Source organism: Pleurodeles waltl, chromosome 6, assembly GCF_031143425.1.
Source record: "Pleurodeles waltl isolate 20211129_DDA chromosome 6, aPleWal1.hap1.20221129, whole genome shotgun sequence".
Taxonomy (NCBI): Eukaryota; Metazoa; Chordata; class Amphibia; order Caudata; family Salamandridae; genus Pleurodeles; species Pleurodeles waltl.
In genome coordinates, this window is record NC_090445.1 from 581,890,580 (window position 1) to 581,917,275 (window position 26,696).

The 26,696-nt window shown below is 42.1% G+C and overlaps 1 protein-coding gene across 1 annotated transcript in view; it reads right to left on the bottom strand.

The window, feature by feature from the left end:
* Positions 1-3,648: 3,648 nt before the first annotated feature.
* The window catches only part of DEF6 (DEF6 guanine nucleotide exchange factor), a 232,305-nt gene continuing 209,257 nt past the window's right edge, over positions 3,649-26,696 (bottom strand). Inside the window, exons 10-11 of the mRNA XM_069238802.1 lie at positions 15,073-15,163; positions 3,649-4,241 (exon numbers count right to left, since the gene is read on the bottom strand). Coding sequence (XP_069094903.1) covers positions 4,036-4,241; positions 15,073-15,163 — 297 coding nt within the window. The 3' untranslated portion in view covers positions 3,649-4,035. The remainder of the gene's footprint in view (positions 4,242-15,072; positions 15,164-26,696) is intronic.

Genomic DNA, 26,696 nt, shown 5'->3' on the forward strand with positions numbered 1-26,696 from the left:
CACAGCCCCCACTTTTGGCGGCAAGGCCGGAGGAGATAATGAGAAAAACAAGGAGGAGTCCTGAAGCTGAGGTGACTCTGACTTTTAGAAATCCTCCATCTTGCAGATGGAGGATTCCCCCAATAGGATTAGGGATGTGCCCCCCTCCCCACCGGGAGGAGGCACAAAGAGGGTGTAGCCACCCTCAGGGCTAGTAGCCACTTGCTACTAACCTCCCAGACCTAAACACACCCCTAAATTGAGTATTTAGGGGCCCCCAGAACCAAGCAAGATAGATTCCTGCAACCTAAATACGAAGAAGGACTGCTGACCTGAAGCCCTGCAGAGAAGACCGAGACACCAACTGCTTTGGCCCCAGCCCTACCGGCCTGTCTCCCCACTTCAAGAAAAACTGCAACAGTGACGCGTCCCCCAGGATCCAGCGACCTCTGAAGCCTCAGAGGACTACCCTGCATCTAAAAGGACCAAGAAACTCCTGAGGACAGCGGCCCTGTTCCACAAAGACTGCAACTTTGCAACAAAGAAGCAACTTTTAAAGACCACACGTTTCCCGCCGGAAGCGTGAGACTTTTCACTCTGCACCCGACGCCCCCCGCTCGACCTGCAGAAAACCAACACTACATGGAGGACTCCCTGGCGACTGCGAGCCCGTAAGTAGCCAGAGTTGACCCCCCTGAGCCCCCACAGTGACACCTGCAGAGGGAATCCAGAGGCGCTCCCCCTGACTGCGTCTGCCTGCTTCAAAGAACCCGACGCCTGGGAAACCCACTGCACCTGCAGCCCCCCAGGACCTGAAGGATCCAACCTCCAGTGCAGGAGCGACCCCCCAGGTGGCCCTCTCCCTATCCCAGGTGGTGGCTACCCCGAGGAGCCCCCCCTTGCCTACCTGCATCGCTGAAGAGACCCCTGGGTCTCCCATTGAAACCTATTGCAAACCCGACGCCTGTTTGCACTCTGCACCCGGCCGCCCCTGTGCCGCTGAGGGTGTACTTTCTATGCTGACTTGTGTCCCCCCCCCGGTGCCCTACAAAACCCCCCTGGTCTGCCCTCCGAAGTCGCGGGTACTTACCTGCTGGCAGACTGGAACTGGGGCACCCCAATTTCCATTGAAGCCTATGCATTTTGGGCACCACTTTGACCTCTGCACCTGACCGGCCCTGAGCTGCTGGTGTGGTAACTTTGGGGTTTCCCTAAACCCCCAACGGTGGGCTACCTTGGACCCAACTTTGAACCCTGTAAGTGCTTTACTTACCTGCAAAACTAACAAATACTTACCTCCCCCAGTAACTGTTGAATTTTGCAGTGTGTCCTATTTTAAAATAGCTTATTGCCATTTTTGCCAAACTGTATATGCTATTGTGATGATTCAAAGTTCATAAGATACCTGAGTGAAATACCTTTCATTTAAAGTATTGTTTGTAAATCTTGAACCTGTGGTTCTTCAAATAAACTAAGAAAATATATTTTTCTATATAAAAATCTATTGGCCTGGAATTGTCTTTGAGTGTGTGTTCTTCATTTATTGCTTGTGTGTGTACAACAAATGCTTAACACTACCCTCTGATAAGCCTACTGCTCGACCACACTACCACAAAATAGAGCATTAGAATGATCTCTTTTTGCCACTATCTTACCTCTAAGGGGAACCCTTGGACTCTGTGCACACTATTTCTTACTTTGAAATAGTATATACAGAGCCAACTTCCTACAAGATACTATTGAATTATCTCCGTAAAACAAATCCACATCTTCTCATAACCCCTCCTTCCTATCACCCACTCCTATTCTCTCTATTTGTCAATGGAGATTAGGCCTGGCTGAGGGCTGTTGACAGGAAGTAAACCAAGATGTGGTCTAGAATTTTAATCCTCATCCCCTGATTTCGAGGACAGCAAAATCCCAAATGAGATCCATACATAAGTAGTCTGGCACTCTGTACCTTTCAACCGACCTCTGAAAATAAGAAGGGATCGAAATTCGCTCTCAAATATCTTTCTAAAAAGTGTGAATGCAATCACATATACCAGATAGCAATGTTGCTGTTTATGTGAAGTGACATCAGGCATTGCCCAAGTGACGCACATGCTTTGTCCAAGCCGAAGAAGTCATTTTAGGTTTGTGGCAAAGCTTGATAGTAAACTATTGTGCTCCAGGATTAAACTACATAATGAAAAATATATTTTGTACCCGCGTGTGCCATAGGGTTTTTGGGACTATACAAACTCTTCCAGCCTCCAGGTAGAAATAAATAAGTTATTGTGATACAGGGTATGTTTATCGTTTTCCAGGTGATCAAGTAATATCAACCATTGTATCGCTGCTTCTCACTTCAAGGATTTTTTACTATTTGCCCGGTTGTCTCTGTGGCTATCTGGTCGAAGCCAGAAGTGCCCTTTAAATGATTGATTCTAACAGACATTATAAAGAATCATCATGCTGTTCACATACCCTAGCTAGCTTCCATGTATGCACCTTTGGTCACTTTAATTTCCAAGGTTAAAATGTGCATGAAGGTAATATACTTTGACCTTGCAAAACACCAAAGGAAAGCATTGAGTGCATATGTTCCACGGAAAATGCCTCCAGGCATCGTAAGGTACACAGTTTTTCAAGGGTGGCTTGCAACAAATGCTTTGAATTTCTGCCAATGTGACGAGCAGGTTGGTGAAACTGAAATGCACGATGCCTTTCTTGGCGCAAATACATCTGATGTTTAGCTCGTGTGCTGGGTTCCATGTTGTTAGACTTGTACTTTTAAGGCTCATGATGTTAGGTTCCCATTTATTTTCTATGGGATGGTGAATTTCCTGGTGGCCGTAGTGAAAATTAGGAACGCAACAAAAGTTTTTAGTTTCTCAAACAGGTGTTATTACTTATCTAATATTATCATGCTCCACCAAAATATTTAGAGGGCTGCTAGAAGTGAAGTAAAGTGGTTTGAATAACTGATGAATTGCTATTCAGCTGTTGTACTTTTATTTGTGCCAATGTGCTATAATGTATTTTGTGCATGTGTTTTATGGTTTGTTGTATCGAATAAAACAAAGATTGGTTGAACATATTCGCAAGAGGAAGGCTGCAACTCCAACTATGTGGCTATTGTAGAATGGGTAAAATTGCTCTTTGGCTAATATCTCCAAAGAAGAATGTAATATTGATGCAGCAGCTACCCCAGGGTTTCAGCTCAAGAAGATTTATTGCCTACCTGCATTGTAGATCTGGATACTAAGAGAATCATAGCAATTTCTTTGAGACACAAAATATTAAGAATACCAAAAGAAGTGTCAGACAACTTAAGAGCTTCAAAACTACATATTCATATGTGATCAAACTCAGTCTACCGAATTGGTCTGCAGATAGCATGGACAGCAAAGAAGGTTGCAAAATACTGTATGCCCCTTGCAATTTGTATTCCACTTAAATATGACAGTCCACGGAAAAAAATGCCTAGATTTAAATTTTTTGAAAGCATATGGCACTGCATAAGTTATGCAAAACAAAAAAGAGAACTCTGGGATGCTAACGTTTTAGGAGTAGGACATGCCTCATAAAAACTGACAAGCCACAATTAGCCAACTTCATTTTCTGAATTATAATCGATAACGTAATTCGCAGTTGCATTTAAAAATAAGCCAAAAAAATCACAAATCTGTGAAAAACACAAATATTGTATTGCTATTTCTGGCAGAGTAAAAAAGATATTACCCTTCTCCAAGGCATGTCTTTATTAAAATGATGTGCTTGCTGACCTTCTCTGATGTAGATATTATACAGGCTTAGCCCAGTAATGGCGAAATTTTACAGTAAGCGAAATCCGTATTTGGTGCTAATTTTAAATAAAAAATAGTTCAAGTACAAAAATAAAGCTGTAAAAAAAACCTCTCATCAACATATACTTTGCAGAAAGTCTTATAAATCTGGCCCGTTGGCGGCCGGTGCTGGTGATAGCACATCCAGACAGTTCTGTGTGACTGTTCTATGCATCAGAAGGCCCCTTAGTTCTTTTTCTCAAGAAACTGAATCTGTAGTCAATTTTCATGGTGCTGGGTCCATCATGTCTGCGGTGGACAAGTGAGATGGAGGCTGGTTCTCGTCTCTTTTTGTAATCTCTTTGCAGTTTAAGCCGTGCAAACTGGAATCCTTCTCCTCAGCCTTCTGAATTATTTTCAACGATTCACTTCGTCGGTTCAGAAGAGGGGCACAGAAAGCAGAGTGCACACTGCTAGAGGCCAGGCGCTTTTCTGCAGAGAGAAAGGAAGGACACAAGGCAATACAGTTAGCTTATCAGTAAACAGGTTAACATTTGTGTCATGCATCTGTAAACCTATACTCTTTATGACCCAGGTCCTAGGCCTAGCTTCAGGGGGTCAGTGCCTGTCCAGTCTTACAGAGGTATAAAGCTGCAATTGCCCAGGGGGTGTACATTCATATAATAGAAAGCACCTGAGTTATTTTCTAGTACAGTGACAAACCATTGAGAATGATGTGTATTTACCCCTAATTGTTGGTCACTGGAGCAACAAGTGGGGCAAGAGCCTCACGCTTTGCCTATATAAAACCGTCAGTGAGGGCATGCGCTATGTTTATATGCAACCTTAAAGTCATTTTGGTATACATGGTTTTTCAAGAGAAGACCAGGATGAGCAATGGTTGGGTCACTTTGTATTCAAAGATCCATTAGAAAACCTTTCCACAGTTATGGTTAGAATACAGGTTACGTTGGCTTTGTGGCAGTTTTTGATACTTCTAGGAGTCTAACAGCTGTTGGTCTGGAAGCAGAGACAGAGAAAAGGGCAGATGAGATGACAGAAGAGCGACTACCTTCTTCACCTGAGGGAAGAAAAGAGACAGAGACGTACCCAGAACTCTCATTGACATAAAGTTGCCCTGAGATCCCTTCTTTAATACTTGGAGAGAAGGCCTCAGCCCTTACAATGCAGTGTCCCTGCTGAACTCCAGATTCCTTTGAGCTTTAAGTACTGTTTGTCAAGGATTGAACGATGAACAAAATGATGCCCCTATTCACGTTAGGTGCTATTCTGAAGGAAAGAAATGTACATTTCTCTAGAGAAACAGGAGCCCTACACAGTACTATGTGAAAAGGGGAAGGAATGGCGGTCAAAGTAAGGGTTTAGTGTGGGGGTGACCATTGAAATAGCCTAGTTAATATAGCCGTGCTTTAAATGGAATTTTAGACGTGCACATGCTTACTAACACAAAGTGCCTGTTTGCTACTGAGAAGTGTAAATATTCTCCCATTAAAAGTATCACACCCCTACTGAGAGTGGTGGTACTCGCTTTCCCTTTTAAATGAAAGAAGTGCAGGTACACAATTCCGGACAGTAGCTGCCCATTTAAACAACTGGTAATTTAAGACTACCAACAGGTCACCCACCTGACCAAGGAAGGTGTGCTAGCTAAGATAATCACTGCAAGTGTGTAATCTCTGCTGCTGATGTAGAGCTCACATGGCTCACTGAGGAGGCATTTTTGGTTCTCTCGCTGGAGGAGGCTTTATAAAAGGATAGAGCTATGATTGTGGAAGCCCCCGCTCCATGTCCCCAGACCTCCCTGATGTCGACTCGTCACATGCGTTGGTCTTCTTGAAGACAATGAATTTGAATCTGTTCTTTGTCCTTAGGGGCCCTCCTTGACATTTTCTGTCAGTGAGGCCACTTCTCCCGGAACCAGGGAGACACAGTAGGCAGCCTTCTTGTGGATCAATGTTTGTCTTTTCCGAAGGAAGGGTATTCACAAAGAAAGATGACATTTCGCTGGCCAAAACATATTTTCTGTCAGAAAACAGAAAATAAATACTCCTGAAGCCCAAAGATGTTGAGTGAATTGCTTTAAGCAATGGTTTCAAAAGCTTTTCTAAAGAAACAAAGAAACAAAGAAAGCTGAGCTCAGTGTTCCAGGATCCAGCTGTAAGAAGATGGAACAAAGTGTGTGCTTTACTGATTGGCCCACTGGCTCAGTGATTGTATGCAAGTAAGGGCAGGATCCTGAAAGCAAGATTGGTAATTGTTTGCTTTCAAATTGTGCAGAAGAAACTGCACAAAATGCTTTGCTATATTGTCAGGCACTCATACTGCCAACATTTCAAGTGCAGGCAAGTGGGAGATTTTAAAAAATTAGTCGGGAGAGTGTATTTTCCTCACTGATTTATACTGAAATATAAGGCAATCTACCGAAACAGGTCTACTGCCATTTCATTTTTGGCAGTTTAATAACATAGCACAAACAGAAACAGTGTTCTACACTCTGGTTTTGTAGGCGCTATGTAAAACTAGCAAAAAGAAAATGTTGAGGCCTGTCACACGTGCAAATTTCCCTCTCCAAGAACAAATTACAACGGGTTAACTTTAGATGTCACAGTTAATTCATGGAAGGAGAGAAGGAACCCTGCATGACAGGCATCAACATTTCACTTTGGTTTTGTTTCCACCGAATGATGATTCAGCAATCCTAATCGGGTTTCTGCCTGCAGGAATAGGGAGGCAGGAATGAGAATAGCCTTCACCTTGTTAGTCTCCCGCCTGAATCAGGAGGGTTGGCATGTATGGGAATTGTTTAGCAAAATATGTTGGATGCCTGCCAATGTTTAAAACAAAAAATAATAATGGAAATTTTACGGACAACACTGGGCAACACTAAAATAAATTGGGAGCTTGATTCAGAAGAAAGTCACAAAAGTGCACCCACAATCACGTCATTGCACTTGTGCAGATTTACTGTTTTAGGAAGTCACAAGAATAAAACAAAATAGGCCTGGAAACTGTACTCCCAGTAAACGAATGCATTTTCACATGAGCAAATATACACGTACATTTACTAATGTGAAAATCTGCTAAGCGATCGCAAATTTACTTCTCTACACCCTGTTTTTCCCCACTTCAGAAAAAAGCTTTACCGCTACCCTTGTCAGGAGTAAATATCCAACCTTTTCCAGTGTAGGAGGAGAAGAGTTGGTGGATATGCATAAACACGTTAGTTTGTGGGTGTGCAGACACGCAGGGCCTGGAACTACCGCTCCCTCCCTACTTCCAGGTCACTCTGTGTAGATTTGCGTGAAGGTGCGATTGGAGCCTTTCTGGAATCCCACCCTGATGTAATGTGAATCCTAAAATAATCAGAATATATTCAGTGCTCTGATATGATGAGAATGCTGACATAATTGGTTGCCTCATTCCTCAGCACCATAAGGGACAACTGAATGTTTTTTTTACAAGGCAAGTAGATATCTGAAGTATTCAGTCAGTTGGATAAGTAAATATATTACAAAAGTCCAGACGCCTGCCAGCAGGACACGGTGAGATACTGATGGCGTGTGCTTTCTTAAAGGAGCAGTGTAGGTTTTCCAGCCTCTGTAGAGTGCAGGCTGACTAGCTACATTCCCATCGTGTAGCTCTCACTTTTATTTTCAAGAAGTTTGTGAAACTGTTTTCTTGTTATTATTCTTTCTTTAGAAACATCTCTTAATTAGAATTGCCTGTTTTTTAAAGAAAAATAAAGAAGTCTTCAGTAGGTTGTGAAATTTGTCTTCATTTTTAGGATCCCGCCATTGGCGGACATTTCATTGCTTATGATTAGCAATGGAATTGTACTGATGGAGAATCTTTACATGCAAAGTGCAGCTTACCCTGACAAGGAAGGCTTACAAAGGTGACTGCCTAGCCAAAAGCCGTGGCTGCCAATTTTTCAATTTACTTATTGGTGACATTTCCAAATTTTCAGAGCAGAGAACTGGCACTGTTTCATGAGCTGAGTGAAACCTTAATGTCTGAATAAACAATGGTCAGGAATGGGTCATAAAATGTTTTGCTTGGAGGGGGGCTTGCGATCTATTAGTGATAATGCATCAGGACTCAGAGGAAGAGGCTGTGGATCTCTTCACCTTGCTTGTACATTCGTCCCCCATGGACAAGGAGACTTTCAATATATTTGACATGCTGGGTTTCATGTTTGCTTAGGGAAAGAGACAAATTGAGCACTGGGGTCCAAAATGACACGTGCACACCGGGCTTCATTTATTACTAGAGAAGCATTTTGGCAGCAAACTACTTTAGTTGCTGCCTGTCAATCATGCTAACCATCTCCTGCATGCCTACCAGTCTGGCTTCAAACTTCAAGCTACATTGTAGATGATACCCTCCTGACCACAGATAAAGATGATTTTTGCCTCCTGATATTGCTGGACCTCTCAGCTACCTTTGATAAATCAACCATTCCTCCCTCATACGCATCCTGGAGTCTCAAATGAGATTCACCATCAATGTCCTACACTGTTTTCCTACATTTGAAACCAAAACCGGTATGTTCACATGAGCACCGCCAGGTCCTAAAAGATCCCCGTCACCTGTGGACTTCCCCAGGGTTCGAAAATGTCCTCTCTCATCTCAACATCTATATGATACCTTTTGGTATTCTACTCACAGATAAAAACTTCAAGATTTACTAACACGCTGATGATACACAACTGTACTTCAAAGTTTCATTTGCTACAGACATCCAACACCTCAAATAGTGCCTACACATTATCCAGACCTGGATGTCCAGTGTCTACCTGAAGCTCAACTCAACCAAGATGGGAATCATGTTACTTACAAAGAACAACAAATAAGAAATAGTGCAAACTTCACTCCATGACACAAGCCCAGCTGATTTCAAACCTCAACCTTTTCTGAATGCTAAGTTACTTGGATTCAACCCGAACACCAACCTCACCCTCAAGGAACACGTTGCCAAAAGAAACAAAGATGCCCTGGCACCAGCTCTCTCTTTTAAAGAAAGCAAAACAGTTTCTATGAGAAAGCAACTTGAGAACTGCTGTTCAAGCCCTCACAGTCTTGCATCTAAATGATGGTAACACCCTGCTCCAGGGCCTTTCAGAATCCACACTTATATGCCTGAAGGGCATCCTACTTGCTGCAGAACGCCTCATATATGGCCTGAAGAAATATGATCATGCTGCCCCCATCCTGATGAAACTCCATTAAAAAGTCTTGCCAACCCACACTATTTTCAAAGGCAGCTGCTTCAGACACAAAGCCATCACAACCAGCCCTCTCACTTATCTTGAAGACAAGCTCACCATCTCTGGTGGTTTTCAGCACACCTGCAGCAAGGATACCACTGAACTGTGGAATAAAGAGTGTAAATAAGAAAAAGCAAGGCAGCAGGCCTTTTCCATCTAAGCACCCAGGAGGTGGAACAACATTCCAGTATCCACCAGGACTGGATCACATGCCACAACATCCCACAAACCAGCTACCTCTTCTATCACTCATTGATATGACAGCTTGTCTTTGACCCTGTACAGTGCTCCAAGGCCTTTTGGCTAGGTTTGCTCTACTGTAATTCCACATACATACGTCAACCACCAATAATAAATATTTCATAGACTTGCAGTATTCTGTGCTCAGCTACGGCCTCTCCAACCCCAAGGCTAAATCTACCAATGAGACACACTCTTCATGTCAGCACCACCATGCTGGGAATTCTAAACACAGCTCTGGTGGTGCACTTAGGTTTAGTTTACAACTTCAAAGCTATTACAGTGTAGTTTTATTAGACATCCCTCACCTCTGCTATGCCCAAAGTATTTGTATCTAAACAACTGTGGGCTACATCTAAAGCCACATCGGACAGACTCCGAATCTATGTCCAAACAGCAGCACCCCTGCGATGTAGAAGAGCTGAAGCCTCCTGCTATGCACGCAATGGGGCTGAACTCTGTGTTCTCCTGTCTCAGCTCACTCAATCGTCTGTAAGACAAGGAACAGGCTGCTGTGCACATTAAATACAAAAATCCAATCACAACAACACATCAGATAAGACTGGATCATCCTGAAGACAGCTGTAGGCACCAGTCCCGGACCAACTGAGAGGCAGCACCACTCACATAATCCACGATTGCACCTGACAAGCACTGCTCAGGACTAATAACGAAACTACAGTGCATAAGCATCCAAGCACCTCGCTCCTCCCCCCACTGAGGTGAGAATCTGGTGCCAGTCTCCATGATATCCTTCATAGTGCCAGTAGGACAGGCCCCACCACCACCTCCACAGTGAGAGGCTCCATTAAGCGCAGGTCTGAGCCGGTCTCGACTTTGTGGGTGAATGAATAGCTGCACTGTTGGACTATTCATAGAAGCTTTGCCGTGCACAGATTATGCTGCCAGTGGAAGGAGACCAATCTGCTGAGATCCATTTAGCATTTCAGGGATACTTGGGCCAGGCCATCAGCAAACACGGCATATACACCTTCCTACTCCAGGTGAAGGTAAGAGGCAGGTACACATGGGGGCTGCGAAACACGCTAGCAGCTCTGACTACTGTTCTGTGTGAGCTTTCTCTGACATACATTGCTCTACTGTTAGGAAGATGAGTGAATGCCTGAATGAATACTCTAGAGACTGAGATACACAGCTAAACAGATGATAATTACTCTTAATGCCAATGTTTTGCCGAATGGCTCTACTTTCAGCTGGTAATGTTGCCACTTACAAGGTGACATATTTGTGATGGCTGGATGGATCGATATAGGGGAATGTACACTATTTAGATTCAGTATAGCCAAAAAGCCTTCTTTTTGTAACCAAAAAATACCTCTTGTAGCATCTTCATTTTTATTTTTAAAGCCATGACATATTTATTCAGGATCCTTAAATCTAAAATTAGTCTGTGTGAATCATTATTTGTTTTTGGTCTATGGTTGACATTTTATATAGTGCAACATATGTTGAAGCTTCTTGGTGCTTAAAAGAAAAGAAAAAAGCAACATAGGATGACTGTACTATATACAAACCGATAGATGATATACCAATATCTAAATTGTCAAAGATGGTAGAAAGAGGCAGATGTTCTCAAGTCAGTTTTCTCTATTGAACATTTATTTAATAAACACATTTATCAAGTTATGATAGTTTTACTTTTTCAATTTCCCCTTTGGTCAAAAGAGATGCAGTGCCTCCAGTAGAAGTGATAAGTGGGCCCTTTTTCCATTTTTGGTGGCGACTCTACGGCATTGTGTCGACCATTATTTCTCAAGTTGGGTTGGAAAGCCATTCAGGAGATATGGCCATTACGTCTATCTGCTTTGAGAGATATGAATGTTTTTATAAACCCAAGTTAAAGCTGGAAACGGGAGACAAATGGGAAGCCTGTTGACAGTGGTGAAAACTATGATTTTCCTGTTCCCAGTTTTGGTAAAAACAAAAATTTTCTCAGGGCCCAATTTAGTGTTTGGCAGACAGGGGACACCGTTTCAATAGTAATGGATTACGCTGTCCGCCAAATCATAGGTTTGTCTGCCTCACTTAGTGATGGGCGGATCTTGAATATTCTGTTGTACCGCCAACACAAAACTTTCTCTGCCCGAAGAAGGACAATACACCATCTATCCTATTTGGGGTGGATGGTGTAATGCCTTTTCCCCCTGTGCATCACTGCCAGGAAAAAACTGGCAGTGATAGACAGGAAAAAAAACAATATTGACCCACCTCCACCCTAGTAGAAACCCGGCTGTTCACATTTTAGTACACTGAATTGAATGACAGTGAAATTGATCCATTTCAGTGTACAGAGAAGGCAGCAGCGTCGATGGGCATCTCTAAATTTGGCGGGTGGAGTGCCCTTAGGATGGGGTAGGTAATGTCCATCGCCATCCTGAAGGACACTACTCCCTCCACCAAACTTTACATCAGGTATTATGCATTGGATGTGGAACTATGTAATTGTTTCTGCCCAAAATGTGTCACATATCTGTGTTTTATGATCTCATACACACACACAGCTGGGCATAATTTTACAAGGATGTCATAAGCTTGATTTGATCCTAGCACAAGGGAAACGTAAAGGCTAAATAATCAAAAGCATTACACTGAAAGGCTCTGGTTAACGAAATTGAGGAGAACCTGGGAACCCTAAGCTGCCCTATTAAGTGTCATGTATTGTATCTCTGATACGGTAGGGTTGGTTTTGAAAGCTGAGACTCTTAGGGTCTTAAGCAATAGCATAAGGGTCCCAACCACATCCTCTGGTGATTCCACAATGATACTCGTGTGCGACTGATGTTGTGCAGGTGCTTTCGAGGTAGATATCTGTTGGGGCTGGGGTATGTAAAGTGACTGTGCACGAAAAAATGGTGTAAGAATGATGGCTGCAAGAGATCTTCATATTGAGTTGACCGAAACGTGCCAATATTTTAGTCCATAAAAGTAGATTTTGAAAACAAATCGGGGAAATCTATTTGCTCACTGACTTCTATTGAAGCAGAGGCAGTTTCAGGCAGCAGACAGATAAATTCAAGCTATATCTGGCTTCTGAATCGGGAGTCTCCCGTCTTACTTAGGTCTGTTGGCATGTGAGTTGTCGATGGCATATTGCAAATATGTAGCTATTGTGAGTAATGCAAACCTTCCCCGGCACTATTTTTCCATTGAACACCACAGGCTTTCATTTGCCGGTTTATTTGCTACCTATGTTATTGCAGTACACAAAGAGCTCACTAGGTGGAACTAAATGCTGACTAGACCATCAATCGCAACAACAAATAATACTGAGCGTTCTTACGTCGTTTAAAACTTCTAGCTCTTGTGAATGACAGTAGAATCCCAAAGGTGTATCCATGACCAAAGATACTTAGTACAGACCTTCTACTTAATCAGGTGCCTACGTGTGAATATTACAACAGTTAGGGTGGCCACCTTTCTTAGAGAAAAGTAGGGGCCATTTGTTCATGTTTTAAGACTCTGCAAAGGCCCGGACACGCACTCTTGAAGTCATCTGTATTCACTTTTAACATGGCCTTTCGGTCGTAGTTTACTTTCATTGTCAGTCACGGGTCTTTAGAGCAGCCATAGAAAGCATTTTCAACTATTTTCTTCTTCAAATATTTACTGTTTAAAGTATGTACTGATCAGCTGAAACAATACCAACTTTAGGTGATTTTGCTTTTTTTTTTTTGTACTGGTAGTGACATAAAAATACGGATCATGCCAGTGAAAATCGGGCAGGTGGCACCACACCACACAAAGAAGACAACTGTCATGGTGATGGCGGCTTTCACTAAGACACATTCATTGGCAAAGCAGTAGGCCTTGACTGAGATGCTGGCTCTGCCAATGATTAGAGCCGACTGGGGGCATACGTCATGCATGCACAAGCAATGCTGGCAAATTGAAAATGGGTTTACTATTAAAAGTGATCCATTGCAAATTATCAGAGGAGGTGCATAAATGCACCTCGATGCAAACTTGCACGTGTATGTCATGACGCAGGCAGTCATTTTTATTTATACTTCTAACATGGTGGACGGCCATGTGAGACTGGTTACTTAAGACGTAAACAAATGTGCTTGAAGAGCAAAATAGGATGTGCATGGTCTTGCAGCACTTTCTAGCTATGTGTCCTCATGTGAAAAAAAATATAATTTTTAGGGGTTGGCAGAATGTTTTGTTCCACCTGCAAAATTCGTGGAATTTTAGACACTCTGCATTACTCTTTAAAGTGATGTACTGTCCAAATCTCACCAATCGCTGTGTGGTGGAATTTTTCTCCCACAAATATCCTGGAAATGCAAGCTGGAGAGCAAGATTTGGCAACCCTCAGCATGATTTTCTAGTGCAGGCCGTCGCAAGCATTCATAAGCGGCCGTGGTCAGATGGCTGTCTCTTGAGTAGATTTGCTGCTGCTCGAGTAGATTTTTTACTTGAGCTGCAGCAAAATCAACTTGAAAGACCTCGACCCCTTGCACAATGCATGGTGGGTTTGTGCTGATTTTTCAGCGCTGCTCGCGTTACCGGCATTAGAGTGCTGTGCGAACTGCATATTTTCCACCCATTGGTAGAACTCCATGGAATCTTGTGGAGTTTTTATGTAACTCTACGAAATTCTGCGGAGTGAAACTTCATGAGTTCTGCTCACCCTAATAATTTTAGTAAAATCAAAAGGAAGTCTTGCAAAATGACAGACCTAAAAAGACTCCCCTCAAGGAAGCAGTGGCAGGATGCAACTCACCCAATCAGAACACTGTGAGATAGACGATAAAGACAATAAAACCGTTCAATCATGAGCAAGCCCACTTGGTGTATATGAAACTTATGGGAGACAACAGGTCTGACCAAGAGGCAGCTTAAAGTTGTTTAGACCTCTAATTGTACTTCAACAGTAACCAGAATTGAAAAGAAGATACAAAAAACTAGGTAAAAATAATTTGCACATCTTGAACTTTTGTACATGGTATTTTATAAGGATAACACATAAACTGATTTTGTTTGGACACTATCATACGTGAGTTTGGGAAAGTAATAGTTATCTTTATGGCGTTAACCCCAGCATAGCCCAATTGCTTTCCCTTGCTACAAAGCCAAATGTGGAGTGTGTACGAGACAAGGCGGAATGCGGTGTTCTGATGAAGAACGGTCTGGGGGTGTCACTAAAGAGTAGAATAGGAACAGTGGATGGAGGTGTCAGTTGAGAGTTGTGCCAAGGTGTGTTAGCAGAGTGTGGATAGATTGTCAATAGAATGTGTGGATAGGGCACCAGTAGGGTGTGGAGATATGTGCATGGATTTGAGTATCAGCCGAGCGTATGAATGGAGTGTGAAGGAGAGTATGGATGGGGTGTCACCAAAAAGAGAGGATGGGCTTTTGGGCAGAGGCACAATGTCACACTTTCCTGCAGAGGACGGTAGTAGAATGGCACAGGAGAATGGCGTGGGAGTGCAGAATAAGAGAATCGCTAGGGAGCAGTGTGGATGCACGTGATCAGCTGTCTGTGGAGAGATGCTGGGAGTGTGGGATTGAGGGTCGTGGTATGGAAAGATGCCGGGGCATTGGCTGTAGAGTGTTTGCAGTGAGGAGTAGTGTAAAAACGGTAGATAGGAAGCCATTTACGTGTCATGTTGGGAGGGCTTGGTGACAATGTAGGGACTGGTGTAGGAGATCTGGATTGGATGTCAGTCAAGAGGTATTGGGAGTGCGGCAGACTGTCTACAGATGTGGTGTTGGAGAAACTTGAGGAGTGTGGAGTGGTGCAGGCGTGCTCTAGGCTTTGCTCAGCTCACCTCCCGGTGCGATGGGGTGCATCAGACGATTCATCTGGACATTCCAGTGCTTGACATTGGTGCTAGCCTGATGTAGCTTCCTTTGGGCCACCTGAAACACAGAATGCAAAATAAGGAAGTCTGAACCCCTTCACACCTTCCTGAAGCCTACAGGAAGCACGCAGCACAGAGTGCAAGCTGCACATTGTTCCCTCTGCCACACATCAACCACACTTCTCAAGTCGTCCACATGTGGAGTGCCAGCAGCCATGGAATCATTTTCACCCTTCAAGCATGCCAAATTCTTCCTACAGACTTCACCCTCATGCACAACCTCTTCACACTCTAATTTGTGGAAGGGCTCGTCTGTCACAAATACCTGCCTCTCCCCTTTTTGGATACTCAAAAGGATACAACGCATTTATGAAACACAGGCACGTGAGTGCGCAAGCCACATACAACAGCAGGCCCCTTTCTAGATCGAGCAGCCGCCTGCAAAAAAAACAGCTTCCTTGGGTGACATCAACATGAGCACACCTGTAAGATAGTTGACACACCTTCTGGTGGACCCCTAGAAACAAAAAAACACCAAATGGCAAAGCACAGTATTCTCTCCACCACTAGAAGCATGATATACTAAGGGGAGCAGAATCAACCAAATTCAATAGTGCCCTGAACATAAATACAAGAGCGAAGATGCTTGATGCACCTTCCTTGTGCAACCAGCCTCCAGAGTGTGCAGGTTTGAGGCATGTTACTCTGGGATGCTTGAGCACCCACCACAGTGAGCGGTCAGAAAAAGCACCCTGTTTGGCTCCAGGATTCTGGATCTGGAAGGGCCAGGAAAAAGCATTAGTGGGCGAGAAAGATATCTGATGGTTGCAAGCAAAATTAACACAGTGGTTTGAAAGATCTACTCACTTAGATACTGAGAAAATATGTCCAATTTTGAGTATTTATGAGAAGCGATTTAAGTACCTCTGAAAACATTGGTACTAATGAACACTCTGTTCTTTGCACATTCAATCTTTGAGGTAGCTCTCCAGCCAGCAGAGCTGAACTGGATACCAAAACAGCCCTGGCAAAAATGCTCACACCAGGTATGTGACTTTCTCTTTTTTATTCTTTATTATTTCTCCTCTATCTCCCTCTTCACCCTCTTATTCACTCCTGGTGCCTGCTGCAATAAATCCCTCAAACCTGGTCACTTCTCTCTGGATTCACCTCCCTCCTGATCATCCCTTCCTTCAAAACATATTGTACAAGTGGAAGGTCCTCCCCATTTCAGCAGACTAAAATCTGGAACTCAATACCCATATTTGACGACAACATTGAGTTTTGTTTCTTCATAGCACATGTTCTGCTATGCAACAGACCACCCTAATATTAACTAAGAGTATCTAGTCACATGTGTGAATGTGTCTGCATGCACAACTACATTTTACTGTAGCATCTCAAGCTTATATGGAGCTATCAATTTGGTTGCACCCTACTTAGAGTACATCTTTGGACCTCACACATCTCAACCAACACTTCCATACAGGCCTATTCACAGCCAACTCTCGACCAACCATGCAGTTAACAAACGGCACTTAGGAACTTGATGTAAATATGTGAACATTCCAGCCTCGTTAGGGATATAAAGACCTGAATAAATTCTACAATACGTTATACGTTACAATGTCCAATGGCTACTGTAAACCTTTCTAAGCACAGGCCATGCGCTGTGCCCAGACTCCGCTAGGAGCAGCCACTGCCAAAGAATACAGAAGGCCATGGTGTTAGGTATATGGTGAAATAAATAAGCTGGAAAATGGGGGGCATTATACTAGCATATCTGATTAAAACCAGGGAAAATTAATGTTTTGAGGTGTAGGTTCTTACTCATATTGTTCTTTCATTACAGACCAATCTGGTCACCCAACAGATCAAAGGACCCGGGTAAATATTGGTACATATAACAAGTGGTCCCCCAAACCAAGCATTAACTTATACAATATTAAACAAATTCAAACAATCACATAAAAAGAGTAAAACCACAACCAGGGAGAGGCATAAAAAAACACCAAGACATTCCAAATCATACAAACATCAAGATTGTCTTAAGCATATAAAATCTATACACTGTACTTATGATACAATGGTTGCTCCTCATTGAAAGGAACCAAAAAGTGCTAGAAAAAGGGTTTGTGTAAAGATAAAGAAACAAGAACTTTAAAATCATCAAAAGTCCTGCAACCTACTTCTTCTTAAACACTCCAAAATGCTTTTTTGAAAGTCTGTCTGAAAAAACAGCAATATCATTTTTATACCATCCCACATGGGTGGATCATAGAATCAGATCAGACAGTAAATCAAATGTATACTGTTGACGTTTCAGCCCAAAATACTGAAGCCAATTGAGATCTGAACTACGGGTCTTCATCAGGACAAGAGAAAAAAGGGGCAACCTGAATGCTGTGTGGAATATTCCTTTTTTAACAACTGAAACAAAACATGGAGTGAGGGCAGAACCGCTCCTCATCAGCAACAATCTTATCAACCTGAGCAATCCATGCAGTGTTTTTTGGCCGTGCTACCAAGTACTTAAAGTACTCTTAATTGATCATTTTGAAAAATGTTGTTCATCCCAGTCAATATGTCAGAATAGTACACTTTGATGTTCATAATCTAGGTCAGACATTCCAATCTCTGATCAGATTTAGGGTACAAGGACTGTCATTCTCTCACTTAGTAGAGAGGTCCTTCCTTCAGATTATCACCGGAGATTCTGAAAGAGAATATCTCACCTATTGCCAACGCACTTTCCACTTCGCAAATGACACGTCGCCTGAAGACTGAAACTGATACAGCCCAGCCGTGGAGGAAGATCAACTGACTGCTACTGCAGTGGGTGTTTGCCCTTCGCTGATAAAGCTATTTCTTGTCATGAATGGTAGCTTATTTCACAATTGTTAGGCATTTATTCATTCACTATTTCCTGTACACTAATTTTAACATCTTTAAAACAGCCTTTCAGAATTCCTCAACTTTTTCCTGTAAAGAGGATAATGGGTAAGACTTTAGTGATAATTTGAATCATATATTCATACCTCAGTGTGACAGGCAGTCTTTTCTTCAATGAGAAGTACTTCTAAAAGCATCTGTACAGAATTTATTAACAAAAATGCCGGTTTGGCCCAACCTAATGGGAAAACAGGACATGAAAATCTCCTTTACTGCCTTCTAGCATGTTACTTCCAAGACACCTTTTGGTTCCAGAGCTTGGCAAACCAATAAATACTGCTGAATCCATTGACCAAAAGACTACATCCACTGTTCCCCTTTCAGCAAATGGGGGTTCTTTTCATGTGGTTCAGGACATAGCTCCTCCCTTATCTCCCTCTGAGGAGGGTAATAGTTCTACTGACTTAAGTAAACAATGTATGCCACAATTTATAGTTCATGATATTGGTGACACAGACAATAATGATAATTAATTGTATGATACTGATGACGATTCCTCAGCAAACAATGCGGATTATGACAGTACATTTTTGTATTGTTCATCTTAAAAATAGACACAAGATCTCTTCTACTAACATATCTGGGAACACAAAACCTTCTATTGTTTTGGATAATGAAGGACAACCTCTGATTGACCCAAAATTAATACACCTTCCCTGTTCCACTACGAGATTCCACCACAACATGGGGGTCAGATAGATAGCATTTAGCTTTAGACAAACGGACTAGGTCTTTCGCCTGAAGGTGTCCACCCTAATTTACCTAATAATAGTACAGCGGTCCCTGTCATCAACCCATAAATGTTAATATTGTTTTCACAATTTTGAAACATCCTAGTAAAGGTGTCAGCAAACCTCGATCCAATTGCCAAGACAAACTGTTGGACACTGTAGGACTTCTAACCTGGGGTTTAGACATTGCTGAAGAGGCTAGACTGGAAGGAACTTCTATTTATTCTGAGGAACTTTCTAAGTGGATTCAAAGAACTATTTGTCGTCTCAGCAATGCCAACACAGCTATAACTCACAAAATCAGAAAATACCTCCTACTGAAAATCAATATTAAGCTGGGGACTGTCAGCTATTAATTCAGGTAGACATGTGAATAGAATACCCTTCGAAGATTCATTATTCAAGGATTTACGTGGTTATGTACAATCCAATCAGTGTGTGGTTTATCGTAATTTCAAGATGGAGATGATTTTTCATCTAAGAGATTGGATGGATCTGGTTAAACATCCAGTACGCTTATCTCTCAGGCACAATTTATCCAAAGTGCAGGACATTTCTTCAGTTTCAAAGTCAAAGTCACACTTACCAGTTTGCCTTTCTTCCTTTAGGTCTCTCTTTAGCAACACAGTGCTTTACAAATATTATGAAACCGGTGGTTTCGGTTCTGAGATCCCAATGAAAATAATTGAACCTCCGATTAGATGATTTATTGATTATGGCAGATGACCCATCAATTCTTCATCAGTAGGATTTAGGATTTGTGTTAAATATGGAAAAGTCCAGGTGACCTCCATTCTTCAACTATGCAAATCCAATACCAATTCCTTTAAATCTGTCAGCAGTCCTATACATAAACCATCTGGGGGTTTAAGAAGTCCAAACCATGAGCAAAGCTTTTGGGAGATTTGTCTTTAACAGATATGATCAAACTTAGCAGAATATCTCCCAGGCAAACTCAAAACCACTGCAAATTGATGCTCTAGGCACCTCCAAGACTCCAGCAAGTGGAGACTTCATCTTTCTATGGTCAAAAAACGTTATTTCAAATGGGTTCTTTTACAGACAGATTTGTTTGCCTCCCATCTTTTTTCAGGTAGAGACCAGATCCGCTGACATATGAAACAGATGCTTTCCTTCAAGATTAGTCTCAAGGAATCAATTAAGCTTTTCATCCTTTTAATCAGCCCATGTCACACGTCAAATATCAATACTACTTATGGTAATTCCCTTTTGGTTATCATAAAGTTGTTATCAACCCTTTCAAATTTAGCGATAGATTTCCCAGTCCTCATGTTGTCCTTTCCAAAGTCTCCCCTCAATCTTCAGAACCAAATGCAGATTTGACTCTGAATCAAGCATTAACCCTGAATGCTTGGAAAATAGCATCCTGGCCTGGAGAGCCCTAGGAATTTTGCCAGTAGCTGCAGAGTATATACGAAGGTCCTGGGAACCAGGGACCACTAAAACCCATGTTTCACCCTGCAATGTTTGGGCAAGATGGCGTTTGAAAAAATCTGCTGATCTCTTGTCAGCAGATGTGACTTAAATTGTGAATTATTTAGCTTCTAGCTCGTCAGGGCAAAACGCATAGGATGGTTAGTGTTCAGCTATTTCAGTGAATCACCTATCTGTAGATGGTAAACCGGTTGTTGAACATCCATTGATTTATCATGTGTTGAAGAGCTTACATTTTTGTAATCCTTCTCTTCCAAAGCACAGCCAATTGTGGGATGTTACTGTTGATTTTTAGATGTTCGCTCCCTGACCAGATAATTCAGATGTAATGCTGAAGATGTTAGCAGCAAAATTAACTATATTAATTTGTTTAATTTCTGTTTAAAGCTTGTTTGCTGTAAAAGCACTAAGGCCCAGATTTACTGATTCAACGTAGGGGCTTAAGTGATATTTACTAAGTCACACAAATCCACCTTATTTTGCCATTGCATCGTGCAAGGTGACGTAGGCAACACAAGAACTTAAGTGATATTTACTAAGCCACGCAAAGCCACCTTGCGCAAATCATTGCCTTGTATTATTCTGCGTTGGGAAGCCATTTCATTAGTGGAAAGTGGGTGCTCCTACTCCTCCACCCATGGATATTGGTGCATTCCCAGATTTTCTATGAGTAGTAAACCTGGGAATGCATAAAATTGCTTCTCAACCCAAAAGGGGCGTAACACAAGAGAAATAGGTTTACTTCTACTCATTATTTCCCCTCTAAATGTGGGTTGCATTCTGCCGCACACGTTGAAATAGGAAAATGCCTCTAAGGATTATTTTTGTGCAAGAAGGTGTCTCTTCCTGCACAGGAAAAAATCCTGCCTGTTACGCAGGCACCCTTACACCATGGTGCCAGGGTGCCTGCATTGGAGCTAGGTCGCACACAGTGCACCAGCACAGACAGAGAGAGTGAGCAGGAATGCGCCACAACTTTGTAAATATGGCACATACCTGCTCTCTCCATCTGACACAGCACAGCAAGTTGTCTTGCTGTGCTGCATCAAATGTTAGTAAATATTGCTCCAGATATAAATGCTAGACAGTTTACAACTACTGGAGTTTATTTTAACATATGTAGAAGCACAAAAACAAATGATACCTTTTTTTTTTTTTTACACCTAATTTCTGAATCAATGAAAGTTGTGTGTCTGAAGCTGTCAGAAAGAGCATGAACAAAAGTCTGTTGATCTGAGAATGTCCTCCTCTTCCCAACTTCTAATATCCTTCTCCGCCTTTAGCACAATGGCCGATGTCCTTGGCACGTATAGGTACTACAATAACTATGTGCCCATTCTGCAAGGGAAACAATGGTTGCCAAAGTTTATTGGGCAAGATCGAAATTGGAGGTCATTCTCAGGTCAGTAGACTCGTTCAATTATATAACTCGCACATTTAATTGGAAAGTAGATAAGGGTGGCTCCTTTGTTAGGGCGGAGGAGCATAGTTCCCCTGCCAGCAGCGGCAGCTGCAAAACCTTTACTTGAAAACAATAATAAACTATGTTTATTATTGTTTTCTTGTAAAGGGGCAGGGCCACAGGGGTGACGAGCAGAGAGGGGCAGCGCACATCACTTCCCCTCAGAGCGAATGTGTGTTTGGCCGGCTGTCTCGGGCCAGCCAAACACACATGCACAGTGTGCTCTCTCCAGCCCGACACTGTGTTGCCGGGCTGGAGAGAGCGGGCACAGGCTCCCAGTCTCTGAGCAGCGTCATTATTGCCCACAGGGCAGGCTGGGAGCCTGTGCCTGCAGCCTGTGACATTGGAGCGGCGTGGCGGCAAGTGAAGGTAAGTGTTTTAATTTTTTTTTAATTAATGTTCATTTCCCCCCTCCCCCCTATGCGCACTGCCCCGCCCCTTCTGCACCCAGAGAGTTGCGACTGAAACTAGAGATTACGGCTGCCTCATTGGTTGTCAATGTGCTTTAAAAAAACAGAAAATGAGCTTGCTCTAAAGGACAGGGGTTGAAACACATTGGCATACACCCTAATGGGTTACTGGGCTTGAAGAATTGTTGAGGGATTTGCAGTAAACAGAACTCATTAATTGGCATAGGTCACCCTTTAGTCTGTAGTGATGGAACAGAGATGGCATGATTTTATACACATTTGTTCACATGGACATTGCTCAGGCAGTCCTATTGTGTAAATTTGAACTGCATATAAAAGTGTTAATAATTATGTGGTTGGACGCAAACTTCGGCATTGGGTGCTCACAATCATTTTACACAATTTGTTTCTTGCACCGACTTTTATAGTATATATATAATTTCTGAATACATGATTGATTGCTTTATATGATAAAAAGAAACATGTCAAATTCACTTTGAAAATACTATATGAAGTAAATATATGTTTGTGCTCAGACGATCATGAGATTAACTGCATTGGTTGTAATAAAATAATACGGTAAATATTATCATTAGAGGCAATTTTGTAACATTACGGCACATACTGGGGCAGGGCGCCTTTACAGTAATACAGTCCTAGGTGTGTTGGGTAATAACAGGATAAATTACCGTGAAAGTAAGCCGAAATACTCAGAGAGAATTTATACTCCACCACCGGGAAACAAATATTTGCACCTCGTTATACCGTTAAACTAGATCACTAGAGCAACAGAGTGTTTTCCCCATATATTCAGTGTCTAGTCATAGAAATGATTTGTGGCAGAACGATTAAATTCATTTCACAGTTACTACAATGAAATTCCAGTCAATGCTTCCTGGTACACCCCAGGCCAATGTTGCTTTTAGTTATTTATTGACTTTTCTTATGACACAGCTCCCGCCAAGTGCTACTGGCCAGTTGCTTTCTTTTTTTTGTGCTTAGGCAAGCTTTATTTTGGCTTTTTTATATGACTGTTCTAAAATGACTGTCTGGTCTGCCATGTTGGAAAGATGAAAAAGCTAAAACGGCCGCCATTTCTAACAACACAGGCAATGAAAGTACAGCTCGTGGCACATCTGCAGCTATGTGGCTATTTTTTAATTTTACTATAGTAAAGGAATTGTATAATAAAAGCACTAGCAAATGCATTGTGTTGCCATCTACCTCTTAAATTATTTGCATTCTGGGCTTTATAGTCCATAAAATGCCATTATAAAAGAAGGACTAACATTCCCTGGATGCAAATAATAATCCTGTAATGGATGAACTATCCATTACAGGATTATTATGCATAGATATGGGAAACTTGAATGCTCTAACATTGTTCTGCATCTGTGGAGAAGTTAAATGTGGCACCCATGCCTTCTGATTGCACCATACATGTACTGTAGGGAGTTTGAGAGGCATTTGCTCGACTTTTCCCCATTTCTGCCGTTAACTGAGTGAAATTACCGCCCATATGTGTTTCCTGTGGTCTGTTTGAAGGTGGCCCCCGAAACCAACATAACAGATTAGGTTGTGGGATGTAGAGAGAGGTCTGTTACTTTCAGAACTAATGGCTATGTGCACTTGGGAAAGGGTCCGGGTCCACGTAGAAAATAACTTGGTTGCTCAGCTCCATGATCCTGAAAAGATCACAAATGTTATGTAAATTCTTGCCAAAGGAACCAAACATCAAATAGAGGAGTGATCAAATATAAAGTAACAAAAAGTGAAGGAATTAATATATTTTTGTGTCAATTAATTAAAATTGATACAAATAATCACAGTAAAAAGAATAAAAGATAAAGTAAGAACATGAGAGCAGAGGAGTCACAAAATAATTAATAAAGTAACAAAAATTAGACACACTCACTCTTATAAGATTGCAATACAGAACATTGAGATACACTAATATGGGCAGAATATCAAGGAACAAAATACCGAAAGGTAAGTGCACATGCGGGAAGTATACATTACTATTCTTAACTTCACTATGCACCTTAAAAAATATATATATTTATAAAACCTAGTGGCAGTCGCCACTAGGTAGTAATAGTTAGCACCAGGTTTCCATAGAAAAAGCATTTTTAGACTTTCCTATATGTGTGGAACCGTTTGACGAATCTTCACTAAAGTTTCCAAAAAAGGTGTCACAGTGATTCCTGTTGCACATTAAGGGTTTCGGGGTGATTCATCAAGAGAGGGCAGTGAAAAAGAAGATGTGAGAAAAGTTGTGTTTCTCATGTTAATTCCCATAGGACCTTTAGACACAACTACAGCCCTAATCACTGGACGGAATTAACACCAAATTTGGCAGAAAGCTAGCTTTCGGTATGCAGATTACACTTTTGTTATTTGGTGTAAATTCATTCAGAAGATTTTGAGAAATTAAAGGGAAAACAAATTTGTATATCTCTGGCCGCAGCGCCTTCGCGATTAGTTCATGAATATTTTGCAAAAATTTGCGGATATGCCTGTGAAAAGAAGCACTGTTATTGGCTGACCGAAACCTGACAAGAACAATTGCGGCCAACATTTTATTTCACGGGACATAGTCCCCAGGAGTGAAAATTCTAATTAAAAGTGGCATAAGGTGTCAGGGTAAAGGTACCCTGAACCCAGGGGTGTGATATAGGTATGTTTGAAGGGTAAATTATGAGTTTAAAATAATTTTGCGTCACCACGTGCGATATTCGAAAAATTCACTATTTTCGCAATAATTATTCGCGAAATATTCGCAAATGTGAAAACATTTTTGTTAAAAACAAAGCCTCATTTATACACTAGTTCATTCACTCATACATGCAGTGAGAGACTCATGCACCCACTCATACATCAACTGAGACACTCATGCACCCACTCGGACCCACTCATAGACTCACACACACACTTTCATACCCACTCAGACACTCAAGCACCCACTCAGAGATCCACTGAGAGAGACCGGCCCTGTGGCCAACCTGTGCTTCGCACGGACAAAAAAAAACCAGACTCAGTCATACACTAATTAATTCACTCATACATGCACTGAGAGACTCATGCACCCACTCATACATCTACTCAAACACTCATGCACTCACTCAGACCCACTTATAGACTCACACACCCACTTTCAGACCCACTCAGACACTCAAGCACCCATTCACAGATCCACTGAGAGAGACAAAAGGCCGTGCGTGGCTTGGGGTTTGCTGGGTATAAGGACTTGGCTGGCAGGTAATTTTCAATGGAGATTAACTGAATTCCAAGAAAATGAAGGAAAATAGGTTCGTGTTGAGCTGAAAAGGGTTGCTTTAAGTGACACGTTTGCTGAAGTATCTGTGATTAACTTCAATTAGGCTGCACTTCCATGGATATTCTTAGAAAATATACAAATCAGCTTGTTCAGAGGCAAAAACAGAGAGTGGGCACCTTTTAATTTTTTTTAGCAAGTCAGGCTCGTATACGAGTCCTGACTAAAAGAATACAAAAGACTGCTGCAGTGCAAACGCAAAACAAAAACAGGATGTAACTTTTGTATCCAGTCCATGTAAGAGACTAATAATTTCTTGCGTGAAGACACAGTGTAACTTTGGAATGCAGATTAGTCCCTCATGCATTGCTAGGCACACTCTCTCCAAGAGGCGGAGTGATATTACAAACAGCTAACACCATGAGGTGAGAGGGGAATATTCCTTTGGGTGGAGCCAAAGCCTACTCTGCGTCTATTTTAAAGAACTGTTAACAATACGTGTTGAAGGCATATGTGCTGCCAAGCCATACCTACAATACATAAATCCAGCATTGCCTGGCCTTGACAGGGCCAGTTAAATACCTTGTTATGGTCTGGTCTGGCCTACTCTACAGAACTTGCCCCGCACAGCACTCTCTGGAAAAACAGACCCATGGCTTTTTGTTTGAGGTCGGGAAAGGGCCAAAGGGGCCACCTGAAGCCCAGTAGCAAGGGACTGAGATACGACCAGGCTTAAGTGTATTCATTCCTAATAATGCAGTTTGGAAAATGCACCTGTCATCACCCCCAGGAGATTAGCTACAGGGGTGGTGAACATGGGTCCTCAGAAGCGCAACACACAGCAGCAGACCGTAGACAATTGTTATTTTCGTTCCCCCTTTTCAAAAACAAATCCTATGAATGAGAACCCCTTAAACTCTGCTGTAAAGTAATCTTTAAATCCCATTCAGGTTTGAGAAATGATACCAGCAAAGCTTTAAGATAGATGAGAAAGTGACTGTCTTGGGGTAGGGTGTCTAAAAGTGGGACCTGGGCAAAAAGAATAACTAGGAATCTTTTACAAGAGGTGTGGTGATGGTAAATAAGTGTTTGTCCTCAAAATTGTGAGCTAGAATTCTGCAAATGACACTGTGTGACACATGACAAGTATTTCGGGGCCTTCATGTACGTTTTCTGCTAGTAATTCCAAATATATCACACAACAATCACTTACCTGAACAAGCCAGACTTACTGGCTTTGCCAGTGCTTGTTAGTGCCCTTTTTCTACCCACCTCTATGTCTGAAGTCCGGTTACTCTGTATAGCTC